This window comes from Grosmannia clavigera (assembly GCF_000143105.1).
Source record: "Grosmannia clavigera kw1407 unplaced genomic scaffold GCSC_144, whole genome shotgun sequence".
Lineage (NCBI taxonomy): Eukaryota > Fungi > Ascomycota > Sordariomycetes > Ophiostomatales > Ophiostomataceae > Leptographium > Leptographium clavigerum.
The window spans coordinates 215,565-235,178 of record NW_014040797.1 but is presented as its reverse complement, the minus strand read 5'-3'; the positions used below and the strand labels follow the sequence as shown (position 1 = coordinate 235,178).

Here is a 19,614-nt window from a genome sequence, read left to right as displayed (position 1 = left end):
AACAGGTACGATCTGTTTGTGTTTGGCGGATCTTTTGATATTTATTTTGGCCCATTGAAGGATACAAAAGACGTGGAAAATATGTATACAGGATTAGGGAAGGGATATATTTTGGAAAGAATACTCGATGGGTACAGGGACATTTCTTCGTTCAGTCGTGAATTTTTGATGCTTGGAGCATGTGCCAATATCAGACGTCTCTGAGCAGCTGGAAAGCAAAGCTGCCCCAGGGCGAGCTGGCGATCCACGTGATGGAAGCGGATGGGGGGCGGGTCAGCGGCGAAGGCAGAGCAGCCAGAGCCGCGTCTATGCGCAGCCAGCCGTAGAGGCCCGTGCGCGCCGAGACGGAGCCGGAGCTGGAGGTGGTGCCGGCCAGTCCAGCGCTGCCGACGATGAGCGTGCCCCAGCAGGAGCGGTCGCGCAGGCGTTGGGGGCCGTAGAGCACGCGCTGCTGGGCGGCAGCGATGGCATCAGAGGCGGCCGAGGGCGACAGCCGGGGATCGACGCGGAAGACGTGGACGTGTCGGAGGTCATCTGAAGCGACAGGAGAGCCAGATTCGACAGGTGTCTCGGTATCGGTTTCGGCATCGGTTCCGACATCGACGATGCGTGCACGCATTCCCAGCAGGGCGGCAACGTCAAAGCGGGCCTCCAGGTCGACGACGATGACGGCCTGGCGACGCGGCGCGGCTACGATGGCGGCCACGAGCAGATACAACAGCGGCAGCGGATGGGGTCCGCCGATGTCGAGGCCGGGCGACCTGGTGGCCCGGAAATGGGCGGTGACGAGCCGCTGGAGAGCCGGGATGGGGATGCTGGGAGTGGTGGTGGTAGTGGCAGCAGCAGCAGCAGCAGCAGACGGAGCTCCCGCACCAACGTCCAGCGATGGGCTGGGAAGATCGGAATAGATGCTGGTCCTTGTCCGGATCTGGTGCAGAAGCTGTGGCAGAGGGAGAAAGGACAGTCAGCGGAGAGCAGAGAGCAGAGGACAGACAGCAGACAGCCGACAGCGAAAGATCAAGACGGGACACAATCGGAACAGCTACCTCTTCCAGGCTGGTTTCTTCAATCTCGGCCAGGATTCGACGGCCGACGGCCGCAGCAGAAGCTGCTGGTTCGCAGACAGTGGCAGCCATCGGGATTGGGGGCAAGAAGTGCGGCTGGTCGTTTTCGAGGTCGATTTCAGACCTAAAAAAGCCCCTCTCTTTCGGCGAATTCGAACATCCCAACCAGACACGACAACACACACACACGCATCGACCGTCTCGTCACAGCACCTGCTACAGAATGACGCCCCCCTGCTACACGTTCCCGGCAGCCGACCTGGCCGACCGCGTGCAGGTCGACGTGCACGGCCGCCAGCGCAAGCCGCCGCACAGCGACAGCACCGCTAGCACCACCGCCAACGGCCGCCCCTTTGGCGTCGACCTTGCCCGGGATTGCACCCTGATGGCGTCCATGGTGCAGTACAGCTGCGCGGTGGCGCATCCGCGGCAGCAGGACAGCCCAGTGCGGTGCTGGCCGGTGCAGCGGCTCTTTCGACGGTGGGTGCCTTTGTTCTTCCTTGGCTTTCTTTGTCTGACTGTCTCTAGATGCCAGGATAGGTCGGGCAGCTTCATGGTCGAGACGACCGCGTGGGAAGGCAGCGAGCAGCAGCTGCATGTCGATAACAGCAGCAGCAGCCGCAACAACAACAACAACAACAACAACAACAACAATGGAGACTCGTCTACACAAGAGCCACGGGTTTCTGCCTGAGGCAACGACGACAAGCCGGCCACTGTAATCTATCAAACGTCTCACCCAAGCCTTTATCAGCCTAGCTACGGTCGGATGCACGCATCGATACGGTTCACAATCATTCTCTGTTCTCTTCCCTTCTCCCTGTCTTTCCGCTATGTACACGCTTGGCTGTTCGCGCTCAGGCACCTGTCCGCTCGGCGCGCTCCTGCTCCAGCTTCTGGTAGTGGGTGTCGCGCGCAACGGTCCGGGGGATGTGGAAGCCGTACCAGAAGGCGCTGCCGGCCGCCGTGCCGAGACCTGGACAAATGTGTCAGCCATGAAGTTCTTGACGAGGAACAAAAGATAGCACGTACTGAGAGCCACGGTCAGGTCAACAATCAGCCTGCGGCGGAGCATCTGGAAAATCCCGCAATGTCAGCTTTCGTTCTCCAAGCCAATGCCTCATTTCGTGTCGTCCGCCGTCCCTCTCTCCTCCTCGTCTCCCAATGGGCGACCATGTGTCTGCTGCCCCTCTTCCCATCAGTCATACGTACGCCGGTGATCGGTGCGACAGCCATTGCGATGGTGTTTCGGGATCGAAAGAGACAAGTTGGCTGTTGCAGATGCTGTAATCGTCCGGCTGGACGATGCGATTTCTTGGTGGTGGGTGGTGAGGCGGCAGTCTGCTGTTTTCGGGTGTTCCAGGACGAAGCGAGAGAGAGGGAAAAAAAACACAGGGAGCTGCCGACAAATGGTCTGATGCTTATTTCCCCCAATTCCGAGCACTCGCGGTAGCCCGGTGCGTCACGTGTGGAACCATATCACGTGTCGCAATCCTAATTTATGCTTATGTCATCAGACAGTGAACCAACCGGGGCTCGAAAGCGAGGCAACGCATTTTTTATGGCAGCAAAAAACGCCCCTCCGAGCAGATACTCTTGTCCCGGGACGGCGTCGCCACAATGAGTCTCACCATGTCCTCGCGGAGGGTCCTAGCGACAGGTGCGTATGCGCAATCGGGCGATTGGTCGTGGCGAGCGGGGAGCTGACCGGTGTCTTGTGTCTTTCCTCTCTGTCGTGAGCACAGCCTCCAGCGGATTCCGGCCGGCAACGGCGACATCGACGACGGCGGCGGCCGTGCTGGTGCTGCGGCCGCTGCACACGACAGCAGCACGAGCGGTCGACTGGGGCCGGCTGTTTGGGCGACGGAAGAAGAAGCCGGCCGCGGCTGCGACGGGCGACGTGGCCGATGGATTGGCCGGCGATCTGGCGCGCAGCCGAACACGACAGGCGCTCAAGGACCGCATGACGAACCCGCAGCTGGACGCGAGCCCGTTCTTGAGCGAGATGGAGGAGAGCGCCGGACCGGCTGCCGACGTCCAGGCTGACAAGACCCCGGCTTCGTCCAGAGCAACAACGGCCCGAAACGATCTCGGCACATCGCTCGTGCCCGAACACCTGCAGCGGGCTCTCGACCCGGATCCGCGCAGCCGCGTCCGGTGGGAACGCAAGATGGTCTTGCGCCATGTCAGCCGGCTACTGGACCCCGCTGGTGCCGAAACCCGTGACGAACGGCTCGCCCGCACCGAACGCCAGCTGCTGCACAAGTCCGCGCCGCTGGCCACCAGCACCAAGAAGCTCACCTTTCTGGCCCGCCAGATCGCTGGCAAGACGCTCGAGGATGCCCTCGTTCAGATGCGCTTTAGCAAGAAGAAAATGGCTCGCGACGTCCTCTGGCACCTCGAGGAGGCCCGCGACACCGCCATCGTCGAACGCGGCATGGGCTTGGGACTTGTCAATGCTGACGTAAGCACAACCGCCCCGGCTTCCACCGCCCTCAAGATTCAGACCAAAGACGGCCGCTGGCTCGCCATCACCGATCCCTCTCGCATCTACGTCGACCAGGCTTGGGTTGGCAAGGGCGTCTGGCGCGCTGCCACTCCCGACTATCGCGCCCGAGGCCGCCGCTTCCTCAAGTGGTCGCCCTCTTCATGTGCGTTATCACCCCCCCCTCTCTTCTCTCATCCATGTCTGACCATCCAGTCCTCTCCGTCGTCCTCAAGGAAGAAAAGACCCGCATTCGCCTCCACGACGAGCGTGTTGCCAAGCAGGCCAAAAAGGCCCCTTGGGTCCACCTGCCAAACCGCCCCGTCACGGCCCAGAGACCCTATTACTCCTGGTAATCTGAAGCTGTCGCATCTGTATGCTGTATTGCTTAGCCTAGACTGGACTTCCCATGTAAAATAAAACCTATCATGCGCCTGCTGTCTGCTACCTTATTCAACCTCTCTCGTAGATCACAACCCAAGCTTGCTTGCCCACAATATACACGTATTTTTATATATACACGGCACAGCAGAAGCAAAGGAACAACGCTGACAGTGGTGTATTATCATTCTTATATGGTAGCACGTTGTCGTCCCTGACGAGCAAAACAAAACAAAAATATCCTCACACCATATTTCTTGGCACCTGTCGGGGTACCATGTCCTCATATCGCCTCGACTTCAGCTCCAGCTCTGACATACCGCTATCGTGATCCTCTGCAAAATTGCGGCCAGGACCTGGCGTCGGGTCCGAGATCTTGTAAGCGCCTGTGTGGTCGCGGTTCCGTTGTTTCCGTGAAAGCATGAATGCCGCGATTGCACCGATCACTGCCACAACAGCAACCGCAGCCCCGATACCAATGCCAGCCTTCGCCCCACCAGACAGCGTCGATCCAGCAGCCGCCGTGGTCGATCCCGACGCACTACTTGAGGTCGTGCTACTTGTTGAAGACTTCTGCGACTGCCGTTAGTATATATGCATGACAGCTGACTGCAAAATTCCTGCAACGGGTAATTGCTTACAGTAGAAGACGCAGCTGGCGAACTACCAGAAGTCGATCCTCCAATGCCCACAAGATTGTTCGTGCTCGTCGCTCTCGACGCACTCGATATCGTTGAATTGGTCGTCGGAAAGATTGCCGTCGGGATCGCTGCTGTGCTAGGGTAAATCGAAGGCTGTATGGTAGAAGCCGCGTTTGGAGTGGACGTGGCCGCAGCGAACGACGACGTCGTGACCGGTGTCGACGCAGCAGACGCAACCACAGCCGATGTAGGATAAACCGACGCGGCCGCAGCTGATGTAAGTACAGCTGACGTTACAGGCACCGCGGATGTGGCGGAAACAGCTGCCGATGTAGCCGCAAGTGTGGCCGCTTCATCTTGTTAGTGAACTATCATACAGGAAGTTTTCCCGCCCAACTTACTAGCACACAATCCGACCATGTAGTTCGTCACGCTCGAGAAGAGATCCGCCGCGCAAGCGTTCTGAGCACAGTCGTGCACACCATTCGTAAAAGCAGCAACGCCGCAGAGACAGCTTGCATCTTCCTGGGGGCACCCAAACGATGTGCCCTCTGAAATCAGATTATCAAGACATGTTTCCTGTACATGTATCGTCAGCAGACTTGTCTATGCGTATATTTGCAGGGTTATAACTCACACCACAACCAGGCAGAGAAGCCTCGTTGGCAAACGTCTGTGACTGAACGAGTCCTACGCCAGCGGCGAGGATAAAAAGAACGGAGCTCTGCGACTTCATATTGTTGCAAGAAACGAGAGAATAAAGAAGATAAGAAAAAGAGCGTAGAAGTAGGGGGATGGTGAGCAAAGGAGCCTGAGAAACAGGTGAAAGCCCCGCAAAGCTGTTGCTGGATAGACCGGCCGCAACAATAAATGAATGAGAGAAACGAAAAAAGATGCCAAGTCGTGACGGCGACTGCAAGCTGCAGCAAAGAAAAGAGCGAGAACCGATACGAAACAATCGAGAGAAAGAACCGTCAGGGAGAGCGAGGCGAAAGCGCCCACACCGGACCGCCGTGTATATATAAACGACGAGAGACCAAGCAAGCCGGCAACTCCCCGCCTAGTCGCGAAATATGTGTATCGAAAGGAGGGGTGGAGCAACGGAAGGCTAGAGTGGGAAGAGACGCTGCAGCAGAGTGGAATAGACTTGTGGAATGGCGCGGGTTCACCGCGGCGCCGGAGCAAGTCAACGAAGTCGCGCACGAAAGTGGAACTGTATGCAGAGCTTTCTGTGTGTGTACGGAGTACTGGGGTTCGTCTGAAAGTACTGGAGATGCCGTGTTTCTGTTTGTCTGACAGGGAAGAAAGCGACGTGTGCCGACGTTGGCTATAGACGAGGGTATTCGCCGAGAATATGCAGCTTCTGGGTGGCTTGTCGATAAAGAGGCTCGGAAACACCTGCAGATGCGACCTGGAACTGCAAGGGAGAGGGGGAACCAGAATCACGAGTAGAGGCGCGACGTTGCAGCAAAAAACCAAAGAGAGTGGATGAGTGATTGAAAAGTCTAACTGGATGATAAAAAACACAATGGAACAAAAAGAATCGAGTAGTCTGAAGCAAAATAAAGCACAGTGAATGAATGAACCGTGGAAGGAAGGAATGACGAGAGTGAGAGATGCCAACGTAAGGAAGGTACGGATTACGTTGACAGCAAAGCCTCTGCATGAAGGGAAAAAAAGGGGAAAGAGCGACCGGGGACGACGAGAGGACCCAGATTAAAAGAGGAAGCCAAAAGTCTTGAAGACATTTCTTCCCCCTCAATCTGCTCTCACCCTCTACTCTCTACCTTGGGCTAATATCCCCTGTCGTGCCTCGAGTCATTTGGCCCTACGGAGTACATAGCAGGCCTCCATCCTCCTATTGCCAGACTAACTTTCGAACGGGGATATAGAACAGACACGAGATTTTTTGGGACGCCGTCGTTTTCAGTGCAACGCTAGCCGTCCTTCTCCCTCAGATTCCAAGTATAATTATTTTATCTGAGACCTGCTCGCAGCGCATCCTGCAGCATAAAGCCAGGTACACCAACCACAGCCCAGTACCGGACGCGAGCCGTCCAACCCTGGCGCTCCCGTCTACAAGGGGGTCTCTGCACTAAACCAAGGCTGGTTGGCGTTCCTGGCGCAGATCGCGGTGACCCAGCGGCTGGGAAGCTTAGTCCAGGGGTGGAGGAGCACACAATGTTGCCCCCAAATAGTGCTGGCAGACGCTCGGCTGCAGGGCAAGCAGAGCCAGAAGTGTGCTGCAAAAAATCAACACGGAAACGATAAGATGCCTTTGATGAGACCGGCTTCGGATCAGAGCCCAGGAAGCTGGCTACACGAAACACTTCCAGCCATGTCGCATCTACGGCTCTCTGAGCTCCCTGAACCTGAGCTCCCGGCTGCTCCACCCTTTGCACCCTTTGCACCACCTTCAATTGCCTGGCATTCTCATCTCTCGGCGCCCTTGGAGCTCACGAACAAGAAATGTGCTGAACGCCCGGCATAACCGGCGGCGCGGACAGCTGAGAGCCGGTGTGCCATCGTACTGTTTGCATCGTGCGCCCAGGTGAACATACTCCGTACTCGTACTGCAGACAGACCACCGACCACTGGCGCCATCGAAAAGTACGGCGCGCTCCTGCGATTGGTCTTGGATGGGCGAAACCCTCGAGGCTGACGCAACAAGACAGAGAAAAAAGAAAGAAAAGCATTTGCTTGCCCACTTGTTCTCGCCAGTAGTGGCCGAAAAAAGATGGTCGCCTGCCCTTGCACAGACCGGCTGTCTCAGATTTCCATGCTACTTCAGCACAGTTGAACACAAGAGTCTACGCTTAGGCAGTGTGTAGCATCCGCAAAGATACGATAATATCCCGTCGCATTAAGATCCAGCATAGCACTAGCATTCACCGCCAGCGAGCTGCTGCAAGTTCTTTTCATCTTTCTTTTCCCCTCTTGGGCTGGTTTCAAGGTGCTGAAAAATGGCCCGCACTCCCAATGTCGATCACGGCGATGTAACTGGACCGCTGTAGCATGTGGCTTTTGCAGGCACAACAAAGCTGCGGTGTCACTGCCGAGCACATTGCACCCAAACAGCGACGGGGAAAAAGCGAACTGACACCAGGGTATTTGCTTTTGCAATAGGTCAATAGGTGTGATCAGACCGGTTGATCGTCGCCGGCAGCTGTAACCGCTGGCATTTCACCATGCTCCGGAGACATAGCACAAAACAGTTGTTCCTCATGCACCACGCATCTTGGCACTTCTTCCATGGCAATTTCTACGGAATCCTTCCCTGTAGGCGCTGCGCCCACTTCCAGGGGTACACTATACGGATAAGTACGAAATACTCTGTACTTCGTACGAGTATACAATACATAGATCTTGCTATGTAATAATATAAAATATGTACTCCGTACGCCGTACCTCCTGACTAACCTAGTCTTCAAACGGCAGCAGGGATTAGCACGGAGTACGGAGTACACGTCATGAGCTCGAAAATTAGACTGAAGATTGCAGGATGGGTTTCGCGAGTCACCCCACAACCTCGTGGATAGGAGATGTCTGGGCTAAAGCCTCGGTGCAATGCGTTACTTCGTACGACTACGAGTACGACGTAATTGTGTCTTTCACCGAGGCTGAGAGCGTCGTGCTGCGGGCAGTGTCCAAGACAAACCTTACGGCTTATGGCCGCCAAAAAAATGACCGTACAAGCAATGAGCGCTAAAACAGCTTGTGCCAGTTGATAACCTTGGAATGGAGGGATGACAGCTAGTCCATCGATATCGAATACCAAGGCTCGCTCGTTCACGCAATAAGCAAATGCTCTTTGATACACGGCCAGATTGAGCTGAAGAATGTCGCGTGTCGCGTAAAAACAGGATGCAGCACATTTTGGTGATCGCTCGTGTACCTTTTTAGATTAAAGAGGGGTAAAACGGTGCTGTGCCAAGAATATTCGGTCTTTGGTTATTTGGCTGCTGTAATGGGATGCACAGCTGCACCAAGCAACTTTAACAGCTTAATCAAGCAGCTGTCTCGTCCCGTCGGGTTTTCTTTCCTCGGCAGGGCTATACAGCCGCTGACGCGCTGCAGAAAGGTGTCACTTGCAACGGACACCGCGTTTGCTGCATCGCCGACATGCTGTCTGCTGGCACGACAGTGACGCGTACGCTTTATATGTTATCTCAACCACGTGAAGCCAAAGACGAAAGCATGAACAGCTTGTCAGAAGAGCAGCTAGGTGGCTTTCCGGGAAAGCATCGTGGTATTGTAGATGGGGACGATGCAGTCAAATGCTGCAAACAGCTGACACCAGGCACACCCGGCTGACTGGCTGAATAATCATCTCCGGCAAATATGATGATTTAACTTCATGATTAACTTCAGGAAGGTGTGAGAGTGTTATCACGTGACTGTGTACATAAGGTTCGATGCCCACAGTAGTTTCCTATGCAAGGGAGCATATGGCTGTGTGGTGAGACTGGAGAAATTGTTACGTGCGGGAAGGAGGAGAATGCAAACAGCTAACGGCAGAGACATCCACATATGCACTGCATCACTCAAGCAACTTGCAAACCCGACATGCATCGCTAGCTATGCTGAAACAGCAAACCAGTAATTTAAGTGGAAGAAATGCTAACTGCACTTCCTGCTTTCGTAGACTAGATATACACATGACTTGAACCGTACAGCACTCTTATGCCGAGAAATGTTGAATGTCATCAACGACTCTTTCATGACCTCTCTTTCGTCGTTTACAACTGTTGAAAGCTGGATCCCGTAAGAAGAAACGTACTTATTTAGTAAGGTGGCCTTATGTAGTCTTACCTACAATGTTCACATTCCATTTCTAGATCATGCCATTGATATTCGTTCCATATATACTCAAAAAGATATCTGAAATACGGCCACCTTTATTACGGCATGTGTTGGTGTGTTATTTACTGGGAGATGTTAGATAGTCAACGGTGTTGCTGCAGCCAATCTAAGGAGTTCTAGTAATCATGACTCTACAGTCACCGAACACAGCACTATCCTCAGTATACCATTAAGTAAAAGACAGCAAATCTTTATGACAACGAGTCTGTATAGCTATACAGCGTAACACTGCCAACCACGACCATAGTGCCCACCTCAAACTTATTGCCTTGGTTGATGTTGATACCGGTAGCAGACATCCGTATCTTCCAGCTCGCAGCATGTTACGTTAACTTTCATGGCTGCAAGTAAAGCAATTTGCTGCTTGGCAGTGCTTTAATCGGGGTTTCGATGCCGCATTGTAATTTGATATCTCATGTATCCTTCAACGCACAAACTTATAGAGCTCGTCCTCGAATGGCGACAAGGGAGTTGGGCTGTACATTGCTAAGTCGCCATTGCTTGATCGTGAGTTGCGGGTGCTGTAGAAAAGCGAGAAATCGGTTTCGTTTAAATCTCAAGATTGAGTCCATTTTTGGAGCCTGTGTCAGTGCGTTTTCCTGTACAGACTCACCATAATCAAGGTCTCCTTCTCCAGTGCTTTTTCTCCGATCGGAGCAGTCCCCTTCACGTTTGATTAAGACTGAACCTGGCGACATTTTTTGGGGGGGGGAGATTGTTGTAGCAACTGTTGTGCATGAGGCAGAGCGTAGGCACGCTACAAACTATGGCGTAACTTGTAAAGGCGGACCTCGTTTCATCTAGCAGTACTGAGGCATTGTACGGCAGCCTTTGAGATGAATGCCTTAGACCAGATGTCGTCAACCACTCTAAAGCTGGGCCGCAGTCATCCACACTGTCTGCATTGTTTGAAATGCTCGCGCCGCTGGAGCTGCTCATACTGTGTGAGCTGTTTCGATTGCTGCGGCTACCGTGCGGCATGGATGACTGTCGTTGCTGCTGCTGCTTCCTTTCTTTTCAGACAGAGCTACTCTACCAGTACTTTAGTAGCGACATGGATGAAGCTGGCGGCCGGCAACGACGGTTTGATCGTGTTTTGGTTATTTTCGGATGCTCTGTAGAAACACGGGGTTTCCCCCTTTTTTACGGCAGCCATAATGGTGTCCTAAAGACGAAGCAGAGTTGGCAGAGACCAAAAGGGTATAGCTGAAAGGGGCGTATGTGTACCAAAGGTGGTGATAAATCAGTGTCAAAAAGGATGGCCAAGAGGTGGACGTTGTGGTAAGACGAAAAATGAGTTGCAAATCAAAGAGAGTGGACGAGGACATTGGCTCAAGTAAGCACATCTAGAAGACCAGAGGGAAACAGCGAGTTGCAAAGAAAGCTACTGTGGATTCCAAAATGGGAAGGAGCAAGTCGTGAGTCTGAAGAGAGGAGATTTCGTCTTAGCGAGTAAGGACTTCGAGATGATGGACGTGTAATTGTGGCAGGAGTTATCTTGAACTGTTTACGTTCGATTTCTGACATATATCGCCAGCTTCCTAGGCGTCTAAAATGGTTCATATCAACATAGAAATCGTTCGTTCAGTCTAAGAGGACTCATGCAGACCAGTCTCAACTCCCCTCCAGAAACACGACACTACCAAGACAAGAGCGACGAGATGCAAAGAGTCCCAACAAATTGTCAGCGATTGAAGAATCAGAGCAGTCTCAAACGACTCAGCACGGCTCAGCCCCGGCGATCCTTGTGGTGAATGTCAACCCGTTCCACACTTTTGACTTCGTCTGGATGGCGGGTGATGCACAGCTCGCGGCAGAAGAGGCCCCAGTCCGACTGTCCGGTCGCATCCCGAATGGCGTCCTGCATGTCGCGGTCATAACGGCTGCGGTATGCGGCCTTGATGGCGGCCATGTGGTGGCTGTCCCAATGGTAGCGAACGAGACGAGAGATCAGAAGCTCGCGGCGCAAACCGTCACGCTTGGACGCTGTCAAGGCGTGGTGCACCAGCGAGGCATCTCGAACCGGTTTGTTGATCACGCCGTTCAGTATGTGGGCGAGCATTTCTCCCTACAGTCGGTTAGCTTGATGCACCGATGCAAAACAGACTGTAAGCTGTCCTTACCACCAGATTGCCGCTCTTCTTCAGACAGTCACGTGCAAAGTTGCTCTGATATTGAGAGCTGTACAGACGCAGCACCTCGCGCAGGTGAGTGTCGCTGCGCTGGACCACAACGTTGATCGTGGCCGTCTCGCCGCCGCGCTCGGAGCGAACAGCATGGTAGAGACTGACGGCGTCGTCCCGGACAAGCTCCATGTTCACCGGCAGCAGCCGTCCGTCGCGGTCATAGTCATCCATGCGCTGCTCATCCAGGACGAAGAGCACGGCGCGCTTGAACTTGTCCTCGTTCAGCTCTGTCCGCATACACTTGGTGAGGCTGTCTCCGTACTTCTTGTCGCTGAAGTTGCGCTTGATCTGGTGGATCTCTGCGTTGGTGCGGCCCATGAGAGACTCAATAAGCAGCTCTCGTCGCGTCTTGTCACCATGGTACCAGAAATTGGCCCAGTAGGCCTCGCTCTCCCACTTGCCGAGTGCCGTAGCGTAACAGACTTTCATCAGGGCCGGATCCTCGTCCTTGAGCCGTGCCTTGATATGCTTCGAAATATTCACGCCCAACCGATCCGGGCCCGTCTTGACAATGCGCTTGTACTCGATCCGTAGCTCCAGCACCTGGTCGTTTGTCAGGCCCGGCAAGATCTCGATGAGGGGCTCGACATCAGGTGGGTGCCGATCGCCACGCAGAGCTTTGGCCAGGCGCTTGGCATCCGTCTCGGGATCGTAGAACCGCGCACGGCGACGAATCTTGTCTCCGCCACCACCTCCACCGGCGCCAAGACCTTGTTCATCATCCGACTCTGGCCCGTTGATATCCATGATTGTCGGGGTGGACGTGCGCGGGCCTTGCGACGCCAACAACATGGGTGACGGCATGGGCGACATGGACTGGTAAGTTCCATGGTAGGACTCGAGAAGCGGTGATCCCGGCGCCGAGGAGAGCGACATCTTGGAGCTGTGGTGTAGTGCGCCTGGAGACAGAGTGCCCACCGAGAGTCTGGCCATGTCCTTGGTTGGTGCAGGCGACCTATCTCGGCCGGATCGGTGCCCAGTATCGATAGTTAGGACGTTGGAGCCACTGGCCCGCGGGTCGCGGCCAAACGAGTCGTGACGATAATGCCGATCTTCCCGGGCAGCAGATTTGGGGCGCCTGTCGGCATAGTCCAAGTCGTCGTCATCGTGGTGCAGCAGGTTGTGTGCATATCCCGTAGGCATCTGATGGCCAGTCGAACCAGCGGGCATGGCGGTGCCCCCGTACGCGAGGTCTTCGTCGTCAACTTCGTCTTCCTCATCGCTCTCGCCGATGCTGTTGCTTCTCATCTTTATAGCTGACCGGGGCATGTCTCGCTCTCGACCTGAAATTGGAGCTAGAGCTGGGGCCTGAGCCGGAGTCGGAACTGTTTTCACAGCATATTTCGCAGGCAGAAACGAAAGCTTGTCCTCCCCGATCAAGCGCTGCTTTTCCTTGTCCAAGTCCCGGCTGCTCTTGCGATCCCGCTCCTCTTCTTTCTCATAACGGTATTCCTTCTCCCGGCGGCTGTCACTGCGCTTGATCTCAACGGACTCGTACTTTGTTTGGCGATAGCTGGCATCGTCAGAAGGAAGTCGCGGCGATCTATCGCCCCTGCGGCGGCGTCCCCCACCATCACCGTCATCGTCGTTGTCGCCTGGGTACGGAGCACGTGCGATGTTCAGCGCATCCCGGTCAAGTGGATCTCGACTGCGATCACGGTCACGGTCACGGCCAGATGGAGAGCGCTCGATAGCCGCGCTGGGGCGACCGCTGGGGGACCGAGAGCGGCTGCGCCGGCCGGCGTCGTCAACTTGTAGAGACATGCCGCTGTCCTGTCGGTGAAAGCTTTAGTCGCCGTGAGCTCCGGCTATCAGGCCAAGTATCAAGTATCAAACTGAGGATGGACAGGGGACTATCCCGGCTTTTTCATCAGCCAATGAATGGATAAAAAGGTGAAAATAGGGCAACACACAAAAAGAAAAGAAACCCAAGCAGCGAAGAAAAAGAGGGTTCCGTGAACACGACAAGAAGGCTGGGTTGTGGAGTACGATCCGGTTATTAATGAAACATATGCCCCGCCAAGCTGCCCTGTCGAGCAGGGTATTGGAGAGGAGGGGGTCGTAATGGAGGGGGTGTCAGGTCCGCAAGTGGTGTGACCAATGGCACATGTACTGGACCCTGCCAGCTGTCTGCATATGGGGCGTATTGTGATGTTGATCGAGTCGTAGGTCACGGCGCAGCCAGATTGGAACGTTCAGCTCGGTCCAAACGTTCGAAAGCGGGTATTTCCATTCTGCTACTTGCCGTTGCGAAGACGATGACCAAGGCATTCGCTCCTAAAAATGGTTTCATGTCGCTTGTCGATCTGTGTCAGCCATTCTCGTACTCGTACTGGCAGGGAAAAGAAACAAAACCGGTTGTATTTGCGCCATACCATGTTATGCAGGCAAATTTGCTTTCAAGGCAAGGTGGTAATGCATTATAGATACAGCAGCAAAGCGAAGCTGGTCAGATAGGGACACAAGGTTCTGCGACGGCGGACACGAACGAATCAGCGATCACCGGTGTTCTTCACTCGGAGGAGACATGCGGGTATTTGTTTTTTGCAGCATGGAAAACAGAGCTGCGCCGGCGTTTGTTGAGGGGTCATGCAAAAAGATGTTGCCGAGATGAAACGAACTTGTTCGAACTTGTGCTTGGCGGCAGGAGCTCTGCACTCCGCCTTCCTTCCTTCTTTGCATTCTTCTTTGCAGTGTCGAGCAAAACAATAAAATAAAACGTAAAATAAAATATGTTTGTAGCACTAGTTCTTATTGTTGGTTGGGTGGCCTTCTATTGTTGGCCTAATCTGAAAAAAATGCCGTTGTATCTCGTGCAAGCTGCTATGACAGCCCCAAAAAGAACGCCGAGCCAGTACCAGTATGGCCTCCTCCAAAAGCAAAAGCAAAAGCACACCAATCCTACTGTGCCTTTCGTAATAAGGGGCTCCATCCAAACGCCATGCTGCTACGTCGTACCGACAAATACGACCCGTTTGTACTTGGTATATGCTTGGGGAGTTGGGCAAGAAAGAATGCTGACTCCAACCGTTGTCCCGTTGTCCCATGTACTATATACCATTTTCGATGTGATCGCCAGGGCCTTCACCATTTTAGTTGGTTTTTGTTTTTTCGTCGCATATCGGCGTCGCAAGATCTAATTGCGGGGGGGCTGCCTGCACAGAGAGTGGCTGCCTTTCGGAAGTCTGGGAATACTTGCCATCCTCCAGACGGATGGCCCCCAACGCAGGAGCAGCTTCGATATCCATCGATCTATACCGGTTAGTGCCTGTTCGATTGGGGGGGGGGAATCCATAGTAGAAGAGAGTGCACTCACTTTTGCCTATTGTTGTCCAAAAACTCGATCACCATAATGACCAGCAGGAAGACGGCCACCATGCTGATGACCATCATTTCGTCGTGCGCATGCCGAAGCTGTGTGTAGCATGGAACAGAGGCCTTGTTGGCGTTCTTCAAGTTGCGCTCCATCGATTCGGAGTACACAGCTGCGATGACGGCTTCAGCCTCATCCAATGCCTCTTGAACAACCACAAGGCCACCTGTCTTTGGTCTCTTGGCTTTATCGGGGTGATCCGTTTTGTTCTGCTTCCGGGCTGTAGATGGCTGGCTCTTGCTTGTGACAGGTGCTGGTGCGGGCATCGGAGGAGCGAGACCCATGAGATAGGAGGTAATGAGAGGCCGGGGAGTGGCCAAAACCACGGCCGGGGAGACTTTTGGAGACGGTGTATATGGTCGGTTGTCGATATCGGCAGCCAATGGCTGAGTGTGCTGCGAGACGGCCTTCCGTGGTGGTGCTGGGACTGCATCACCCACGTTTTGGTCAAGCACCACAGAAACGGGTACGGCCAGCACAGGTGCGGCCACTGCAGAGACAAGCAGAGAGATGAAGAGGGTATTTGACCGCATTTTGAGAGCTGAGTGACGAGCGATCGAAAAAAGTGACGATATTGCGCGTGCGGCAGTGAATATATACGCAAGAGACAAAGAGCACCTGTCTGAGACGAAGGGAGCTGTGCTTGACTTCAACAAAGACAGTTTGAGCAAGATGCCCTTAGTCAGTCGATGATCCTAATCATGCGTTCCCATCTAGGTACCCCGGACGACAAAGACGGACGGACGACAAGCACGCTTAGTATTCCGCGTATCGACACCAATCGTCAGACAATAACAGTCAGATCAAGATGGCAGAGCAATGAAGCAAGAGACAATGAAGTAGAACAAAGACAGACGGAACCGTATGAGGTGAGAGTGAGGGTTACAGTGAGTATCGGCAGAGACAATAATTGGATGTGGAATAAAGGATGCCTCAACTAGGGCGAGGGAGACAATGGATAATATATGAGCTGCCCGAATGTAGGAATACTCAGTCGTGAAGGTGGCTTGGACTCCAGTTCAATCGACCCGCCCAATTATATTGGAGCAGGCTAAAGTGACATACCGTTGTACGGCTAGCGGGGGGTGGTTAATCGAAGAGAGGGGAGAAGGGGTGTGTGTCTCAATCGAGAAGCTGAGTGGTGCGGCGTGGAAATACAGGTGGGCCAGCGGCTACGAAACAGCAACTGTCGCCAGTTTCGACCTGCTGCGATGCGATGATACCGCCAAGCAAAAGGCGGAGAGCAATAGCCAGAAGAAGGTGCGTTAGTCGATGGCTTACGACGTATCACTCCGTGCTCCGTACTCCGTACAGCAAAGGCAGGAACGGGACCTTTCCACACTTGGGAAGCCGCCCAGGGCAAGAGCGACACGGGCCAGGAACGGCACACATCGCAGCACACGCGCACGCCCCTGTGCATGATATGTGCCCGTTGGTTGCTGACAATCGTTCCTGCCTATATTCACCGTTCTTTATTTTGTCTCTGCCCCCTAGCCTCTCTTGCACACATGCAATAAACTGCGATCGGCAGGCTATTGGCTACTATGCAAAATGCCACAACGGAAAGAACAGACACAGCTGCTGTCTCACTGCTTCTTACGGCTTGCTGCAACATGTGGGAATGGCGCAAGCTCGGGCCAGTGTCAGCTACTACGGAGTATGTAACGAGGAGGTCTAGGCCCGTTGTATCGTATCTTGCATAGTACTCCGTACACTCTGACGGCATGAGGATGGATATTGCGTACATACTTTCGCCTTGGCAGCGCTTGGCCGTGAGGTGATTACTCCGTAGCGACCAAATGGGAATGGAGGATGGGGTGGCTCGACCAGAATAGTATGGTACCGAGCAGGGCAGCATGGCTTCTAAACCGCTTCAGGCCCATCTACGAGTACACGGAGTAAGGTCGGGTGCGCGACTGTGCCAAGCCTCTTCCAAACGGATCCAACGTCGCGCTGGGAATGGGAAACTTTTCTTGCCTCGGCGATCTCAGCCTGGCGTACGAGTATTCCGTACAGGCACAAAACACCCCCTTGCCGCCCATCATAGTTCCAACGACAGCGAAAGGGATGTCCAAGCTTGTCCGACGGACAACGGAGAACGGAAGATGCTGCAAAGCTTACGTAATTCCAAGGCGAGGCGCAGTCGTTAGCGCTAAGCATGCTATTAGCACGGGTGCTACAGTGGGGAGTAGCTTACAATGCGACCATCGAGGCATAAACTGCATGGTATCTTATGTTCAAAAGTCCACCCTTCCGCATTTGGCTCTGGCTAGGGTCATTTCTCCTGTTGTCTGCGCCGCACCTGGAAGACGACACTCGGAAGCACGGCAGTGACCTCGTATTCCCGTAACCCCGTAATATTGGTCCTATTTATTGTACTTGCAAAGCGCGAAGCCCTACCGGCGGATCGGCTGCCACACTACATAGTATGGCTAAGGCCGGTAGATTGCACAGCCTTGCCGGATGAGAAGCTTTTGTGCTGGGTTCTTCCGCTTTTCAATTATTTATTCGTATTCACATATTGGCCCAATCTTTCTCTCCCGTTCTTTTGTTCCATTTTTTATTACTTGTTCCATTACTTGTTCTATATCTTAGCTTCGCTTCGCAGTCGGGCTTCCCGCTATTATGCACGCTCACCGAAGCAGGCCGGCATGTCCGTTTAGAGCCGACGAGCATAGCCGACACAGATCCGCCTCATGCACTGAGCCCCCAGTATACTTACTATATACTATGTAGGATCTTGCCAGCGTGTGATACTATGTGCGGCACGTGGGCCGAGAAAATGTAGGCCTTAGCCTCGAGGGAAAAAGGGGCTATACGAGAAACTCGGAACTGGCGATAAAAAACGTGTCTAAGCTCGTCCGAGATTAAAGAAATCGTCGACCGCTAGAATTCGCGCCCAAGTAGAAAAAGTAGGCAAGCAGAGCGTGCGCATTGCACTGGCCCAAAGTAGAAGGTAAGATGCGGGCACAGACGGTGCCGAATAGAACCCCCTTTTCATATTGGTCCGGAGAAAGGAAAAAAAGAGTAATGGCATTTTCATTTGGCACTACGAGAACCACCATAGCCACGAGACTAGGCAACAGCCGAGGGCACAGGACAATAGGAACAGGGAGACCGGAAACTGTATAACGGGAAAATAGAATGCTCTTCCGAAATAGTAGAGATCGTATGATGCTGAGCCCTTCTCCACTATGCAGTTCTCTTGACAACTGAAACTTGACACGCATCTCCTTCAGACTGGCCATCCTGTGCTATGCGGGCCTGTGATTTGAATAAGGTGAGCCCGGAAAGTTCGTATAGATGCCAACAACGAGTCGACACTTGGGCATCTACAAGTCGGTGACGCCCATCGTATCGGTATGGCTCGGAGACGAGTAATTCCAGGCAGGCAGTACATTCCTGTCCCCCAGCAGTCTTTCGACGGGCTGGACGGTGTCACGACTTAATCTGCCGCCACAACCGATGGACACACTTGGCAAATACAGAACCGATGACTGCCTCCTGACTGAGCCTCCCATACAGGGTCATGTTTGAAATTACGAATAGAGGTACAGGAGGCAAAAAGGGATAACACCGCCTTATAAAAATGTGTGTGATTTGGCATGAGTGCATCAAAGGAGAACCAGCATGGACTACAAAGCGTACACAGACACATACCACAACGTAGTCTGCATGAATGTATCTATCTCTACGGGACACGGATGTCTGGTAGTATCCGTTTTGCACAGTAGACTTTCATACCCATAGCCGAGAGAGCTACACAGCCCGCCCATATTGTGCTGTCATCGTAACTCTTTCCTATACGATAGGTCATTTCAAATTCTGTAACAGGTAATTGAGCCGGTGTCGGACATCTGGTAGAATCGTTGCTTTCATCTTCGAGGTCTGAACTGCAGAGAAAGATACATGATCCTTTTCACCGAGACCACATGAAGAGCAGGTGTCTAACCGCGTTGTTAACCGCTGTTTTGATGAGACGCCGCAACTGCACTGTATACAATGGCTGCATTACGCAAGAAGAAATTCAGAAAAATTGTCTTCTGGCACCCTATTATGTAGAAAGAAACTCGTCTGGGTATGCTCTTCGGTCGTTCTTCCGATCGATTTCATGCGGCCAGTCAGACTTGGAAATAAGCTTGTATATTCTCCTCTAAGAATGAACTAAGGACTGCGAGAAAATGCTCCGTCCTTACTTTACGAATGGCACTGCAGGTATAAAGTGCTACTAACATGCATTTCAGCCAATCAAAAGGTAGCCTAGCGCAAACTCTGTCGTATATCTGCCCATATTTTCTAATATAGGATATAGTAAGTAGAACACTCCGTAATAGCATCGGCCGCCGGTTAAGTTGAAGTGGTGTTGTGATAACCATCTGCTGTTCCTTCTCAAATTCACGGGCGCGAGTTCAACTCTTGATCAGCAGAGCAACAGTGCAGTGGGAAGAGACAATATGCAACTTACATATTTGCAAATCACAGCATAGTAGCTAGGGCAATGGCAACTACGTATTGTTCTTGCAGCAGGAGTATTATACACCGACCCTGTGCTGCTTTAATATAAGATAATATGCGAGATATAAGGCAACTTCTTGCTCCAACTAGAGTTGGTATAGCCTTG

At 53.3% G+C, this 19,614-nt stretch overlaps 6 protein-coding genes across 6 annotated transcripts; 2 read left to right on the top strand and 4 right to left on the bottom strand.

The window, feature by feature from the left end:
• Positions 1 to 190: 190 nt before the first annotated feature.
• CMQ_3009 (cytochrome c oxidase family protein) lies at positions 191 to 2,300 on the bottom strand (the record flags this gene model as incomplete). Its single annotated transcript, XM_014317087.1, has 5 exons — positions 191 to 940; positions 1,047 to 1,111; positions 1,930 to 2,040; positions 2,097 to 2,139; positions 2,277 to 2,300. 5 exons carry the CDS (start codon positions 2,298 to 2,300, stop codon positions 191 to 193), a joined length of 993 nt encoding a protein of 330 aa, XP_014172562.1.
• Positions 2,301 to 2,684: 384 nt separating this feature from the next.
• CMQ_3064 (mitochondrial large ribosomal subunit) lies at positions 2,685 to 3,905 on the top strand (the record flags this gene model as incomplete). Its single annotated transcript, XM_014317142.1, has 3 exons — positions 2,685 to 2,724; positions 2,810 to 3,715; positions 3,766 to 3,905. The coding sequence occupies 3 exons, from the start codon at positions 2,685 to 2,687 to the stop codon at positions 3,903 to 3,905; spliced, it is 1,086 nt and encodes a 361-aa protein (XP_014172617.1).
• Positions 3,906 to 4,173: 268 nt separating this feature from the next.
• On the bottom strand, positions 4,174 to 5,307 carry CMQ_3163 (cfem domain containing protein; the record flags this gene model as incomplete). The annotated part of the gene is made up of 4 exons (XM_014317241.1): positions 4,174 to 4,503; positions 4,572 to 4,894; positions 4,973 to 5,150; positions 5,209 to 5,307. 4 exons carry the CDS (start codon positions 5,305 to 5,307, stop codon positions 4,174 to 4,176), a joined length of 930 nt encoding a protein of 309 aa, XP_014172716.1.
• On the top strand, positions 4,352 to 4,716 carry CMQ_2697 (uncharacterized protein; the record flags this gene model as incomplete). Its single annotated transcript, XM_014316775.1, has 2 exons — positions 4,352 to 4,514; positions 4,574 to 4,716. The coding sequence occupies 2 exons, from the start codon at positions 4,352 to 4,354 to the stop codon at positions 4,714 to 4,716; spliced, it is 306 nt and encodes a 101-aa protein (XP_014172250.1).
• A 5,856-nt stretch (positions 5,308 to 11,163) lies between the features above and the next one.
• CMQ_3259 (annexin) lies at positions 11,164 to 13,384 on the bottom strand (the record flags this gene model as incomplete). Its single annotated transcript, XM_014317337.1, has 2 exons — positions 11,164 to 11,502; positions 11,558 to 13,384. The coding sequence occupies 2 exons, from the start codon at positions 13,382 to 13,384 to the stop codon at positions 11,164 to 11,166; spliced, it is 2,166 nt and encodes a 721-aa protein (XP_014172812.1).
• A 1,328-nt stretch (positions 13,385 to 14,712) lies between these two features.
• On the bottom strand, positions 14,713 to 15,526 carry CMQ_2567 (uncharacterized protein; the record flags this gene model as incomplete). The annotated part of the gene is made up of 2 exons (XM_014316645.1): positions 14,713 to 14,872; positions 14,937 to 15,526. 2 exons carry the CDS (start codon positions 15,524 to 15,526, stop codon positions 14,713 to 14,715), a joined length of 750 nt encoding a protein of 249 aa, XP_014172120.1.
• Positions 15,527 to 19,614: the final 4,088 nt, after the last annotated feature.